General features: G+C 44.8%; 1 protein-coding gene across 2 annotated transcripts in view; it reads right to left on the reverse strand.

The window, feature by feature from the left end:
* Window positions 1–1,678, reverse strand: part of SREK1 (splicing regulatory glutamic acid and lysine rich protein 1) — a 45,203-nt gene extending 43,525 nt beyond the window's left edge. Inside the window, exon 1 of one of the 2 annotated variants that reach the window (XM_055331175.1) lies at window positions 1,341–1,678. In XM_055331175.1, the coding sequence (XP_055187150.1) occupies window positions 1,341–1,501 (161 nt within the window). In that variant the 5' untranslated portion in view covers window positions 1,502–1,678. The remainder of the gene's footprint in view (window positions 1–1,340) is intronic. The other variant, XM_055331176.1, reaches the window with a different exon arrangement.
* Window positions 1,679–15,005: the final 13,327 nt, after the last annotated feature.

The raw sequence follows: 15,005 nt of genomic DNA on the forward strand, positions 1-15,005 counted from the left end.
AGGCGGAGGAGGGAAAAAACCGGCGAGAGAAACGTGGCTGCTCCTCTCCCCAACTTCACCCGCGCTGAGGACTTCGCGACAAAAAAAAAAAAAAAAGGGAGGAAAACACTCCGAAAAGCGACCTCTGCAAAACCCCGATGCCAACTCTCCCCCGTCTCCACGCCGCGGCAGCGCGGGGTCCCTAACGGGCGGAACCCGAAAGAAAAATAGGTCTACGGGCATCATCATCAAACACACCAAAAAAAAGGTCAAAGACCAAAAAAAAAAAAAAAAAGTTGTGGGTTTTTTTGTTGTTGTTTTTTGTTGTTGTTGTTGTTGTTTTGGAAAGAAAGAAATCCTGGGCGACTCCTAAGCCGTTCCTCCAGAGGGATTTGAAACAATGAGCAAAACACGGAGGCCTCTGAGGTGCTAAGCTCTACCTTAAGAACACAGATCTAAAAAAAAAAAAAAAAAAAGGAAATTCGGTGCGAGGGCTGCAGGGCCCACCCGCAGGCCCTGCGGGGTCGGCGCTGGGAGCGGCCGCGGCTCGCCCGGGTCCACCCCGCTGCCCTAACACGAGCCGGGACGCGGCCACGGGGGCCCCGGCAGGGCGGAGGCCGCGCCGCAGGGATAACCCGCCGCCCCGCCGCCCCTAATACTTTTTAGCGAACGCTTAGGACAGCGTGACCTTCAGGGCGGAAATTTTAATCCGCTGCCAAAAAAAAAAAAAAAAAAAAAAGGTGGGGGGGGGAGACGAAGGGACGCGATCTTCACCAACACGGATGGACGGGCTCGGTCGGCTTAGCCAACAGGACGCTAAATCCGCCAGGACGGCCCCGGGGGCGGAGCCGAGCACCCGCGGCACGGCCAGCACCCCGAGGCCGCAGCAGGCGGGCGGCGCCGCGGGCTCCGGGACTCCGCCGCCGCAAGGACGCCAACAGGCGTTTGCCGTGAGGACCGTTCCGGGCCCACCTGCGGCCATCTTAACTTTGGGAAGAAAGACGGGAAGGCGCGGGAGGAAGGGGAAGCAGGGACTACGAGGCCGGGACAGAGACAACAAACCGGGGATGCACGGAAATCAAAAAAAAAAAAAAAGCAGCTTCTCTAAATTCTCTGTAGTGGCTCAGTGCAGAGATTCACCTCCCACCCCCGCGCCCCGAGCACACACACTGACCCGGAGAAAGGGCCTCGGGGCCCCGCGCCCGGCTGCCCGCATCAAACATGGACGCCGAGGTGAGCGCGGCGGTCACGTGACGCGCCCCCGCCCGCGCTCTGCCCCCCCCCACCCCGACCGGCCTGGGCTGGGCGCCCGAGGTCTCTATGGCGCCCGCGCCCCTCCCCCACCGAGCTCCAGCACTTACTCCGGGGGGTAAAGCCGCAGCTCCTCGATTTCTCCTAGGAAGGAAAAAAGCGTCCGCATCTGCTCGCTGGTCACCGCCGACGACAGGTTGGTCACCTGGATCACCGCCGTAGGGGTGAGGCCGAAGCCCAGCGCCAGCCCGAAGCCGCCGCCGCTGTTCATCCCGGCCCGCTGCTGCTGCTGCCGCCGCCACCACCGCCGCCGCCGCCGCCGCCGCCTCCCGCTGCCCAACGTCCGCGACGCGTCAGCGGCGGAACCGGGAGGGCCGCGAGCGCGCTCCCGCGGGCGAAGGCTCGGCGGCGGGCAGGTCTAGCCGCCCGGCCCGCGACTCCCCTGCTCCCCGGGCTGCGCGCGCCGGCCGGAAGCGTCGCCCCGGCAACGGGTGGGTCGCGGCGGCTGCGGCCCTCGGGGGGAGGGGGCGGGGGACCGGAGCGGGGGAAGGAGGGCGGCCAGAGGGGGGCTCGCCCCGCCAGGGCTCACACCAGGCTTGCTCCCGCTGCAGAGGGACCGGGTTTCGGCCCTGGAAGCGCAGGGCACGCCGCTGCCTCCGCGTCGCGCCCCCGTAGACCCGGGGAAGCGCGAGGCCTGGCCTGCTGGGCGGGGCCGGGACCTGGGGGGGGGGTCCCGGCGAGGGGAGACCTGGGGGGGGGTCCCGGCGGCCTCCCCCGCGTGCACTTGGCCCGGGCGAGCGCGCCGTGCTCCCGCGCAGGCCGCCCCGCCCGCGGCCCCACGTGAAACACACGCACACAGGTTGCAAAAACGTTCGGGATGCGGGATGCTCGGCTGAGGCTGAGTTAAGGAGGTAGGAAGACGAAGGCCAGGCGGCCGCCACGACTTAGGCAGTCGCTCCTTGCGCGGCAGGCGGCCCAGGATGCCCTCACCCCCGGCCCCCGAGGATGCTGCAGGTGCTCTCAATGGGTCCGTAGGGCCGGAACGATTCTCTTCTTTTCTTTCTTTCTTTCTTTCTTTCTTTCTTTCTTTCTTTCTTTCTTTCTTTCTTTCTTTTTCTTTCTTTCTTTCTTTCTTTCTTTCTTTCTTTCTTTCTTCCTTCCTTCCTTCCTTCCTTCCTTCCTTCCTTCCTTTCCTAAAGATTTATTTATTTATTTATTTATTTATATTTATTCATTAATGAGAGAGAGAGCGAGAGAGAGGCAGAGACCCAGGCAGAGGGAGAAGGAGGCTCCACGCAGGGAGCCCCACGCGGGACTCGATCCCAGGACCCCGGGGTCACGCCCTGGGCCGGAGGCAGATGCTCAACTGCTGAGCCACCCACCCAGACGTCCCAGAACGATTTTCGATATGATGCCAGGACTCTGCTGACCTTTTCCACCTCGCTGACATTTGCACCCACGGTGTAAAAGCGACCCCAGGTTAACCTGCTGCGCCTCGGAAGGAAACCAAGGCCGTGGTGCCAAACTGCGCTAAATCGTGGTGTTGTGTGTTGCTCACCTGCTTGCTATCATGGCATGCAAAACTTAAAAGGTCGTTTCAATAAGCTAATTTGAGGGTGCCCATGACCAAGGGGCAAAAATTATTGATGTCATTTGATGTTCGCCCTGGCATGCATACACGTCTTTTAGATATGTTTGAAGAAATGGCAAGAAGTTAACAGGCATGCTGAAGTATAAGACGGTTGGTTGTCTCCAGAAAAAGCACTTGTGGGGTTGAGTGTTCACATGCAAAAAATGCAAATCTTGTAAAACTTGTAAACACCTACTCTCCCCCCCCCCCCTTTAAGCTGCAGCTTTACAGTATTTAAAGACTTTTTTGCTACAAAAATACCAGTAATATTAACACGTATTTTGACATGATATGATGAAAGATGTGAACATTTGGAAGATCCCTATTAACTCAACCAACGACTGTTTTCAAAATAGCCAGTGCGCTCGCCCTATTACAAAACCAAAATGAGTCATCAGAGTGGTAGGTAGACTCATGGATTTTAATGTAGCGGAATGAAAAAGGTAATTGATACAGTTTCAGATTCAGTCCACATTGCAACTGTACTCTAAGAAACTACCATATGTCAGGTTTGGTGTGGTATCAAAGAATATCCAGAATTATCTAGAAAGGCTATGAAAATAGTTTTCCCTTTTCCCACTCCTTATCCGTGTGAGACCAGATTTTCTTCATATGTTTCAACCAAAATATATCACAACAGATAGAAGAATCCAGCTGTCTTGTATTAAGCCAGACATTAAAGAGGTTTGAAAAATGTAAAACAATGCCACACTTCTCAAATTCCTCTTTGGAGAGTATCATTTTATCATAAAGATACATCATTTACACAAACACAAATAAGTTTTAGAATAATAAGTTTTTTGAGTCTGAAAATTTAAATTTCTGACAAGTTCCCAAGTGGTGGTGGTGGTGCTGCTGCTGGTGATCTGAAAACACCACTTTCACAACCCTTGGTTTAGAAGGTCATAAAAGCAGTACTTAGTACATTTACTAATCGACAGTTGATAGTAAAGCAGAGGGAAGAATCTGTTTCTGACCTGGGGATTGTGTAATAGTGCCATAATTTAGTACCAAAAATAGGAAGGAAAGGCAGGGTTGTGAGGAATAAGCAAAAAATGTTGAGGTCCATTATGGACAAGTTTCTGAAGTGAAACTTAGAGAAAATATCTAGAATGTGATTTAGAGGAAGCCCAGTGGGTAGCATTAAAGGGATAAAACAACAAACAGCCAAAAAAGAACGAAATCAAGGGAGGAGAAAAACCAGGCGGAATGGGAGGTGGGTTGGGGCGGTGGGCCATGTTAGTCACCAAAGTTAAGGGAGGAAAAAAAAAAAGCCTAATAAGGAAAAAGTGAGGAATGAGGAGGAAAGAATGCTGAAAAGTATCATGTGCCCAGTTCGTTGGTAGATAGAATGTAACCGCTGAGACCAAAGCTTTAGGAGCCAGTTTAGAGAAGCAAAGTCCACAGCATCACTTCTCTTGATTCCTCTGTGAATCTTCCAGCAAAACTTCCCAACCCGGGGCCTCTCCTAGCCCTGCCACTTTGGCCAATGCCAATCTGCTCCACCCTGGAAGCATTTGGGGACATATGCTTTGGAATTTTAACCTTTATACCACGTTCTGTCTCCAACCTCTGTAATCATTGTCTGGGCTCCCAATTGCAGATATTTCTTGGTCACTTAGGCCTCTTGGTTTCCTCTGCCTGCCGACACCTTCTAAATCAGTAAGGCAAGCAGTGACAAGGTTTCGGTGCAGAGAGGGCTCCTCGCACTTAGATTCAGGACCGGAGCAATAAACCTGAAGCCAAAAGTAAGAAAGATAAACTCCAGTAAATAATTAACAACAAGAGAAGAAGATACACATTAAAATTGGATGCATTTCTTGGATTTAGAACCTGGAGTTGGGGGATCCCTGGGTGGCGCAGCGGTTTGGCGCCTGCCTTTGGCCCAGGGCGCGATCCTGGAGACCCGGGATCGAATCCCACGTCAGGCTCCCTGCATGGAGCCTGCTTCTCCCTCTGCCTGTGTCTCTGCCTCTCTCTCTCTCTCTCTCTCTCTCTCTCTGTGACTATCATAAATAAATAAAGAAAAAAAATATTAAAAAAAAAAAAAAAGAACCTGGAGTTGGGCTCTGGAGAGAGGGCTTTTAGGATTTGAACGAATGAAATCTTCAATGAGTCTACTCTGTGGAATTTTCAAGGAAATTTTGACAGAGAATAATTCAGAAGTAATTTCAAGGAAGGAAAGATCTGTAGGTACCCCATCTTTGAAGGAGGAGTGCCGGCGGTGGATTGAGCACAGCAAGGAAGCACTGGAAGGAAAGTGAAAAACTGGAAGGGATCAGAAGTGGAGTGAGAGCTTTCCATGTGTGCACGCCCTCTGTGTGTGTACATGTGTTCGTGTGTACACTGTTTTGAGGTAGGACTCTTCCAGAAAGGAAGCAGAAACTCTTTCTCCTGCCTGTGCTTACCCACATCACCCTCTTCTTTCAGAATCCAGAGCTCTCCATGAGCTCATGATGTCTCTAGTGGGCTGATTCTGAAAACTGTCAGTTGGCATACATATTTGTGATTACTAAAGAAATCACTAGATCACTTACACAGAAGGGAAAGTACAGGCAATGATGGCAAGCTTAGTTCACGAAGTGGAAGAAATCATTGCACAACCAAATCTTTGGAAGAAGTACGACCAGGACATGTTTACAGACTCTGGCTCCTTTAAATAAATCCGAAAATATGTAAGAAGACCACTGAGATATTTAATGGAATTTGGGGAAGAATTGCACAGGGAAATCTTAGGAAGGGAATTGACCAGGGTAGTTCTGGGAACATCAGCAGGAGACTTTCATAGACCTTCTCAAAAGTGTTGCCAAAGGGCACCTGGGTGGCTCCATCGGTTAAGTGTCTGACTCTTGGTTTTGGCTCAGGTCCTGATCTCAGGGTCCTGGGATCTCCAGCCCTGAGTCTGGCTCCCCACTGAACCAGGAAGTCACTTGTCTGCCCTTCCCGCTGCACACACACACTCTCTCTCTCTTAGATAAATATTTTTTTAGAAAGAGTGTTGCCAAAAAAAAAAAGAGAGAGAGAGAGAGTGTTGCCAAAAAGGTAAGTCAACGCCAGTGATTCCCCAGTTCTTGGCAATCGCCAATCTGCTTTCTGTTTCTGTACAATTGGGTTTTGGGGAAATTATATATAAATGTAGTTACGTAATATTCATAATCGTGAATGTCTACCTTCTATCACCAACCCTAATGTTTTTGAGGTTCATGTACATCAGAGCATGTACATTTAGTTTTATCCCTTTTTTTAGTGTCAAAAAGCAGAGTGTTGTATGAATATTCAGCATTTTGTTGGTTTGCTCAACAGTTGATGGATCATGATATTTCTACTTGGTCATGTTATATAATCCTTTTTGTATGTTGCTCGATTTGACTTGCTGTTATTTTGTTAAGGATTTTTGTATTTCTTTTTATGAAGGATATTGGTTTTTGGTCTTCTTTTTTCACAATGTATTTATCTAGGTGGCTGTGATGTCAAGATAACACTCGCCTTATTGTATGAGTTGGGAAGTGTTCCTTCTTCCTCTGTCTTGTGAAGGAGTTTTGTAGGAATTATACTATTTCTTCTTAATTAGAATTCACCTGTGAAGCCAGCTGCCCTACGACTGACTTTCTTTCTCTCTTGTTGAAGTCTAGTTAACATCCAGTGTTACGTTAGTTGGGGCTTTTCTTTGTGGGAATATTTTTCATTACCTAGCAAAACTTTTATTTCTTACAGGTCTATTTAGATTTGCTACCTTTTGGGATCCCTGTGGTTTAGCACCTGCCTTCGGCCCAGGGCATGATCCTGGAGTCCCAGGATCGAGTCCCACGTCGGGCTCCCTGCATGGAGCCTGCTTCTCCCTCTGCCTGTGTCTCTGCCTCTCTCTCTCTGTGTCTCTCATGGATAAATAAATAAAAAATCTTAAAAAAAAAATATTTGCTACCTGTTAAAATAGTTATGTTAGTTTTTGTCTTTTTGGGAATTTATCCATTTCATCTAAATTGTATCATTTGTTTACCAAAAGGTGTTCAAATTATCCTCATTATCCTTTCAGTTTCTGAAAGATCAGTACTAAGGCTCTTTCAATCCTGATATTGGTGATTTTTATTTTTTAAGATTTTATTTGCTTATTCATGAGAGACACAGAGAGAGGCAGAGACACAGGCAGAGGGAGAAGCAGGCTCCATGTGGGGAGCCCGATGCGGGACTCAATCCTGGGACCCCGAGATCATGACCTGAGCCTAAAGCAGATGCTCACCCGCTGAGCCACCCAGGCGTCCCCCGTTATTAGTAATTTATGTCTTCTCATTTTTCTTTGTCAGTCTGCCTAAAGGCTTATCAATTTTGTTCATCTGATCAAAGAAGCATCTTCCAGTTTTACTGATTTTCCCTATTTTGTTTCTATTTTTTTGTTTTATAGATTTCCATTCTGCTTTTATCATTTTCTCACTCCTGCCTGTTTTGGGGTTGATCTACTCCTCTTTTCTGGTTTCTTAAAGTGGAAGCTTACATTATTGATTCGGGACTATTTGTTTTCTACTATTACCATTTGGTGCTGTATATTTTTCTCTAAGCACCGTAGGGAATGTTTGTAGAGTGTGCAGAAAAGCTATTGAGAGCTCAGTGTCTCACCAGAAGCACTGTACTACAAATCCAAATTTCTTTTTGCTATTGATTTATAATTTAATTGTTGTAGTTGGAAAACATGCTATGAATGACTTCAATTCTTTTAAATTTACTGAGACAGGTTTATGGCCTAACACATGTTCCGTCTTGGAAACTGTTCTAGGCCCACTTGAAAAAAAATTGTGTATCTTGTTGTCATTGCGTGGAGCGTTCTGCAAATGTCACTTAGGCAGGCGGGCTGATAGTGCTAATATTCCCGACTCTTATGTGCTGAAGTCATACACTGTGCAGGATCCTGGTAGCAGAGAAGCTCTCCACACTGCGGAGGCAAGACGGTGGCAGCCACGTCCACTGTGGAACTGGACTCTGGTGACACCGCGTTCTCTACAGGAGCCACAGAGAGGGACAAGAATCGCTGGGATGGAGGGTCAACAAGGGAATTCTCGCCAGTTCCAGGGATTACTCATTGCTGTCTACCAAGATAATTTAACATTGTGCCATCTGGCAAAGACAAAATATTTGAAAGGCTCATTTTAAATAATACTTAAGCAATAAGTTAAATAATATTCTTTTTCACAGAGCTGCCAATCAAGGGTGAGTTTGTAGCCAAGAGACAATAAAAAGTTCTCTCCTATGGTTTGTGGCCATTAAAGTCACTGCTCGGGGGTCACCTGGGGGGCTCAGTGGTTGAGCGGCTGCCTTTGACCCAGGGCGTGACCCCAGGGTCCCAGGATGGAGTCCCACATTGGGCTCCCCACAGGGAGCCTGCTTCTCCCTCTGCCTGGGTCTCTACCTCTGTCTCTCTCTGTCTCATGAATAAATAAATAAAATCTTTTAAAAATAAAAAAATAAATTCCCTGCTCAGTTCTTTGTTTTGTTTTTGTTTTCAATTCTTACTTTGCTGTTTTGACTTGCTTTAATCCAAGGCTGTGCTAAAACACTTCAAACCAGGAAGATTGCCAACCCTTGCCAATGGATCTATAGGCTTAAGAGTACATTGAAAATTCAGGAATTTATTGAGTCTTGCTCAGCCTTTACTTCTTACCAGGCCCTGTCAGGTGTGTCTTGCACCTGCCCACAGCCCATCCGGCAGCCAGAGATGTGTGAAGAGCTTGTTGAGCCTCTGTGTGGCTGTCAGCGCCAGGACCTGTCCCTGTTCTACTTCTTGCTAGCCACTCCCCCAACTGGGACCATAACCTAACATTAGCAGAATGCTGGACTCGGCCCATTCATTTCTTAGCATAGTTGCCACTTTTGCTGACCACACTAGTGGAGGTATTTTCCACTCTTTGGTTCGAATCAATTCACCTGTCTGCCAGTAAAGCTCCTGCTTTCCACAGCCAGCTCCACCCTGGTGGGACACCCATGCCATTGGGGAAGGGGTAGGATGGGAATGGGAAGAGCCCCAGGCAAGAACCCCCCAGACTCACACTGCTCTTACCATCCAGCAGGTTTTCATTAACAAGCACTTCTCAATTTGCCTTTAGTCAATTTTCCAGAGTCTTGGAAAGGTCTGGTTCTGACAATTTTGTTTAGTTGTTTGTGGGAAAGAGCATTTGCCAACCTCTTCACCCCATGGCCAGACGTCCCTGCCAGTACACTTTGAAAAAGACATTTATTCACCTCTGGAAATAATTTCATAATAAACAACTGTCATTACTGGGAGGCTCCTGAGGAGGTAGCAGCCGCGCGACCAAGCTCTAAGAATTTCTCACATTACAGACCAAATTTTCCATTGTTTACAAATGAAGAAACTAAAGCACAAAGAGGTCTACTCAGAAAACGTGTGTTGAGCACTGACTTCACGTCAGAAACTATTCTAGGGGCTGAGGACACCATAGTGGAAAAAAAAGTCCCTACACTCATGACATTCCAGTGAATTACCTTCTGGAGACTAAGAAACTTGTCCAAGATCACCTAATGGATAAACAAAGCTTCCAGTCTGACTCCCAAGCTCTTCTTACTTCTCCACATTGCCTCTTAGCTTCATCTGCTGAAGTGCTGTGACACAATCCCATAGACTGGGTAGTTTATAAACAACAAAGTTATTTCTCACAGTTCTGGACTTGGGGAAGTCTAAGATCAAGGTGCCAGCAGATTTGGTGTCTAGTGAAGACCCCCTAGCTGGGTCAGAGATGACCATCTTCTTGCTGCGTCCTTGTATGATGGAAGGGGCAAGAGAGCTCCCTGGGGTCTTTTTAAAAATTAGATTCATGAGGGCTCTAACTCATGACCTAATAAGCACCTCTCAAAGGCCCACCTCCAATACCATAACGTGAAAGGTCAGGATTTCAACATACACCCAACATGGGGCTTGAACTTGTAACCTGAGGATCAAGAGTTGCATCCTCCACCAATTGGGCCAGCCAGGGACACTGAGAGTTGGATTTTTTAAATGAATGTTTTCCTGACCTCAATCTACATGAAATTGCATTAATCATATAAACCAAATTCATTATCTTTCCTCCCCAAACTGAAATTTCCTGGTTTTCTTCCTGATTTTCCTGGTTTCGTATTGGAGAGACAGCAAAATAAGAAGTGGTATAAACCAGAGCCAAAAGAACAAAGTGACTTAGTCTTGCAATTAAAATCAAGTTGATGAACTGGTGAAATTAGAAGAAGACAAGTGTTCATAGTACTACTTTTTTCAACTTTCTTGTAGGCTTGGAGTTTTTCAAAATAAAAAAACTAGATTAAAAAAAACTAGATAAAGTAAGTCAGTGGCAAAGGATATCTCATTTTAGAACATTAAAATATTCAGATAGGTTGTGCTCTATCAAAAACCAAAGGAGCAAACTACACTTCTCCTTTAAAACAAGATAAATTAAGAATGACTTCTAAAGGACAGATGGGATTTTGACTTTCCTATATGTTTTCTTTAAATATCACAATTTCTAGGGGCCCCTGGGTAGCTCAGTCAAACGTCTGCTTTCAGCTCAGGTCCTGGGATCGAGTCCCACATTGGGCTCCCACACACCCCTACCCCTACCTGCTCATCCTCAAGTTCTCTCTCTCCCTCTTCTCCTGCTCTCTCTGAAATAAATAAATGAAATATTTTAAAAAATAAATATCACACTTCCTAAATGCACATATAATTTATTGATTTACACAGAACAGAGGTACAGAACTGGATTTGGTGAGGAATACCTAGATTAATATTTGAATAAGGTGGTCCTCCCAAATATACCTGAGGTCTTGGATTAGAGAATTTGAATTAGAATTTGTAAAATAAATTTCACATAGATTTCTCTCTTTAAGCTCTAAATGGAGTATACTATTCAATAAATCAGACTTGTTTCTCTACTTCCAGAGCAAGAATGTATTTGTTTGAAGCAAAGAAAACCAAGCAAATAATTCTGGAAACAGAAATTGACTGCGAGGCTTTTAGACCTGAGTTTAATTAAGACTCAATTATTTTTAACCATTGAATTAACAGAGTTATATATAAGGAGTTAAGATGAGAAATAGGAAAAGAGCAGTGTTTGTTTTTTTAAGATTTTATTTATGCATTAGAGAAAGCATGAGCCCACAAGCAGAGGGAGAAGTAGACTTCGCACTGAGCAAGGAGCCTGATAACATGCAGGACTCATCCCAAAACCCTGGGATCATGACCTGAATGGACTCATCCCTCAACCCACTAGCCACCCAGGTGTCACAGTTTTTCTCCTAAAAATAACATTTATAGGGGCACCTGGGTGGCTCAGTGGTTGAGCATCTGTCTGTGGCACAGGGTGTGACCCTGGGGTCCCAGAATAAAGTCCCAGATCGGGCTCCCTGCAGGGAGCCTGCTTCTCCCTCTGCCTGGGTCTCTGCCTCTCTCCCCATGTCTTTCATGAATAAATAAATAAAATCTTTTTTAAAAATAAAATAAAAATAACATTTATGTGGAGGCCGAGAAAAATTTAAGGCCATCCCACCTAAAGTTTAGCATTAGCACAAGTACAGCCATCTTAGGCCACTGTGAATAAGAGCTGAACTTTACAGGGAAAAACTGCAGAATGTCCTCAATGTCCTTGGCAGGGAATCCCATATCAGAAAGACAACAGAGCCCACACCCATGGTAGAAAGTCCCATATTAGAATGAGAACAGAGCTCAACGGCCTTGAAAGCCCCATATCAGAATGTAAACAGAACTTGAGAAATTCCTCCACCTTCTGAAAATCCCCTAGACCAGCCTATAAAAAACCAGCTGTAACCCACTTCGGGGTCCAAGTCCCTGCTCCGCTGTGTCGGGTATACTTGGACCCAAGCTCGAGCTTGCTAATAAACCCTCGTGCGCTTGCATCGGTGTCGGCTCCTTGGTGGTTTCTCAGATTCGCAATCTTGGGCACAACAATTTACAAATTCCAATTACAAAAATAATACATCTTCAATATTTTAAAAATATCCAGAGGGAGGCACTTGACTGGCTCAGTCCATAGAGCATGCAACTCTTGATCTCGGGGTTGAATATTTGAGCCCCATGTTGGGCACAGAGATTACTTAAAAATAAAATCTTAAATAAATAAAAATACACAGAAACAAAAATAAAACAATTCATCTAATATCTGACCATTCAGAAAAACATTGACGTTTTGGTTTATAGACATTTAGGGTTTTTTGTGTAAAGATATATATTTTTTTTTTACAAAATGATACCGTGTCAGTCCTCTGGATTGGGTATTGTCTTTCTTGAATCCTCTTCTTTGTTTTCTCCCCCATTTTGCTAGAGTACATCCCTAAGTAACATCCTAAAAAGATTTGTGTCACTAAAATTCTTGAATCCTTATATATCCAAAATATGCTTCGCTTAATTGGCTGATTGATTAATTGCCTGGATGGGGATCAAAAAAAAAATTACTCAAAGTGATTTTGAAATCATTGTTCATTGACCTTCTAACATTCAGCATTGCTGATGACTAGTCTGTTACCAAATACTTAAAATATTATTGGTGACCAATTTTTCCTCTCTACAAATGTTTGTTTTTTTATTTTTAAAGTAGACCCCATGCTGAGCATGGAGTCCAACTCAGGGCTTGAACTCATGACCATGAGATTGAGACCCGAGCTGAGATCAAGAGTTGAAAGGTTAACCAACTGAGTCATTCAGGCGCCCCCTGTATACAAACTTTTGGAATTTACTAGGAAAGCCACCTGAAGTGGAGCTTGTTTTATGCGGTTAGGAGGAAAGAAGGTTTTTTGTTTGTTTGTTTGTTTGTTTGTTTGTTTGTTTTGTTTTAAGATGTTTTAAGTACACATTTAATTAACAATTTTTAAATTATATAAATATTTAGATTTTTAACTCCTCTTGGGTTAGTATTGGTAATATATGTGGGTGCATGTGTGTTGTAGGAATTTAAATGTCTCAAACTTTGGAAATTTATTCATTTTTTAAAGATTTTATTTATTTATTTGAGAGAGAGAGAGAGCACAAACAGGGGAAGTGGCTGAAGGAGAAGGAGAAGCAGCCTCTCCACCAAGCAGGAAACCTAATGCAGGGCTCAATCCCAGGACCCTAGGATCATGACCTGAGCTGAAGGCAGATGCTTAACTAACTGAGTCCCCCATATGCTCCTTAAACTTTGCAAATCCCTTGATGATCTTTTTAATATTTGAAAGATCCATAATGCATGTCCCCTTTCTCCTTTCTAATATACCTTTTTCTTCCATGATCAATCTCACAAGAATGTTATCAATGTTATTAGTTTATCAAAATGTATGATTTTGTTTGTTTGTAGTAGGCTCCATGCCCAGGTGGAACTCAATGCGGGGCTTGAACTCAACTCTGAGATCAGGACCTGAATTCTTAACCAACTGAGCCACCCAGGGGCCCCTATTTGTTTTCTATTTAATTAATGGTCTTGATGTTTTGATTTCCTTTCTTTTTCTTTGGGGTTAACTTGCAGCCACCTATAAGCCAGGAACCGAATTGGCTAGTATTGTGATCTTGGATTTCCAGCTCCAGAACTGTGAGAAATAAATTTCTGTTGTTTATAAAGTCCACCCTGTCTATGGTATTTTTGTTATAGCAACCTAATGGACCAAGACACTTGACATATAAAGACCCAGATAAATGTCCTCAATTCTTAAAGGGAAAAGATAATCAATAGATGTCAACCTGAGATGACCTATATATTGACATTATCAGACAAAGGTTTTACCCGCTGTTTTAACTACGTGCCATGAGTTAAAGGTTAGTGCTCTTGAAATGAATGAAAAGATAGTTCTTAGGAGAGACACAGAAACCAGAACGTAGAACTAAATAGACATTTTGGAACTAAAAATACGACATTTGGAATAAAAAAAACTCACTCAATAGCAGGATAAGGTAACAAAGGAAAGAGTCACTACTTGATAACAGAAAAAGAATTTATCCAACTGCTGACAGACTTGATACTTGGTGCAGGCCTGCTTCCTGTTTCGTAGACTCATCTCCTCACTACGACCTCATGTCACAATGCTGGGACAGGGGGGCTCCCTCTAACCTCTTTCATAGGACCATTACCTCCTGAAGGCCCCCCTTCCTGATACCTTCACCTTGAGATTTCAATATATGACTTGAGGGGGGAACATCAATAGTCAGCCCACAGCAGCAAGCAATTTTGGGTTGTATCCCAGATATTTTGAATCTTGTATTGTGAATTGTGAGCTGTGAGAGCTTGGACCCTATTAAAACCCTGTGAATAATATCTTTACGTACATGGACTTCAACTTCTGTCTTTATTTCTATGAGTACAACATGAGTTCCATTTTTAAAACCTTTGGTACGCTGCTTTGGAACTAACTGCCCCGTGTTGCCCCTCTCAGAGGGAGGCTGGGACTGAGGTAGTGGGTTTTGGGATGATTCGGTTTATAAATATTTTGCTATCCTGCCAATGAAAAACAAAAAATGAGTAAGTCTCCGATCTTAAGGGGACTCACCATCTATTCATTCAGTAAATTTGTTTAAAATATTTTGCTTAGGGCAGCCCGGGTGGCTCAGCGGTTTAGCGGCCTGCCTTCAGCCCAGGGCCTGATCCTGGAGACCTGGAATCGAGTCCCACGTTGGGCTCCCTGTGTGGAGCCTGCTTCTCCCTCTGCTTCTCTCTCTCTCTCTCTCTCTCTCTCATGAATAAATAAATAACATCTTAAAAATAAAATAAAAAAATAAAAATAAAATAAAAAATTTAAAAATAAAATATTTTGCTTAGAAGGTATCTGTTACATCACTTTGGAAGAGAAAAATCATCCACCAAAGTGAACAATTGTAAGGAACACTTGGAAAATGTTTTGCCAACGATACACCAGTAAGTAGCAGTCGCTGTCTCTCTCATCGTGGATTGTTACATTGAGATGGTAAAAATAAAAATGAAAATAGACTCCCTGGCTCTGGATGCTTGTGAAGGTGGCGTCTATCATGCACACGTGCTGATCGTTGTGTCCCCGATGGATGAGGGCCACGTTTGGATTCGACAGACTGGCATTCACCCCAAGACGTCTTAGAATCAGTTCTGTGTTAACCTATGTTCAAGGGTCTTATGAAACACGATTAAACCAACTTAAATTCCTTTTTTTTCTTTTT

This window comes from Nyctereutes procyonoides, unplaced genomic scaffold, assembly GCF_905146905.1.
Source record: "Nyctereutes procyonoides isolate TBG_1078 unplaced genomic scaffold, NYPRO_anot_genome, whole genome shotgun sequence".
Lineage (NCBI taxonomy): Eukaryota > Metazoa > Chordata > Mammalia > Carnivora > Canidae > Nyctereutes > Nyctereutes procyonoides.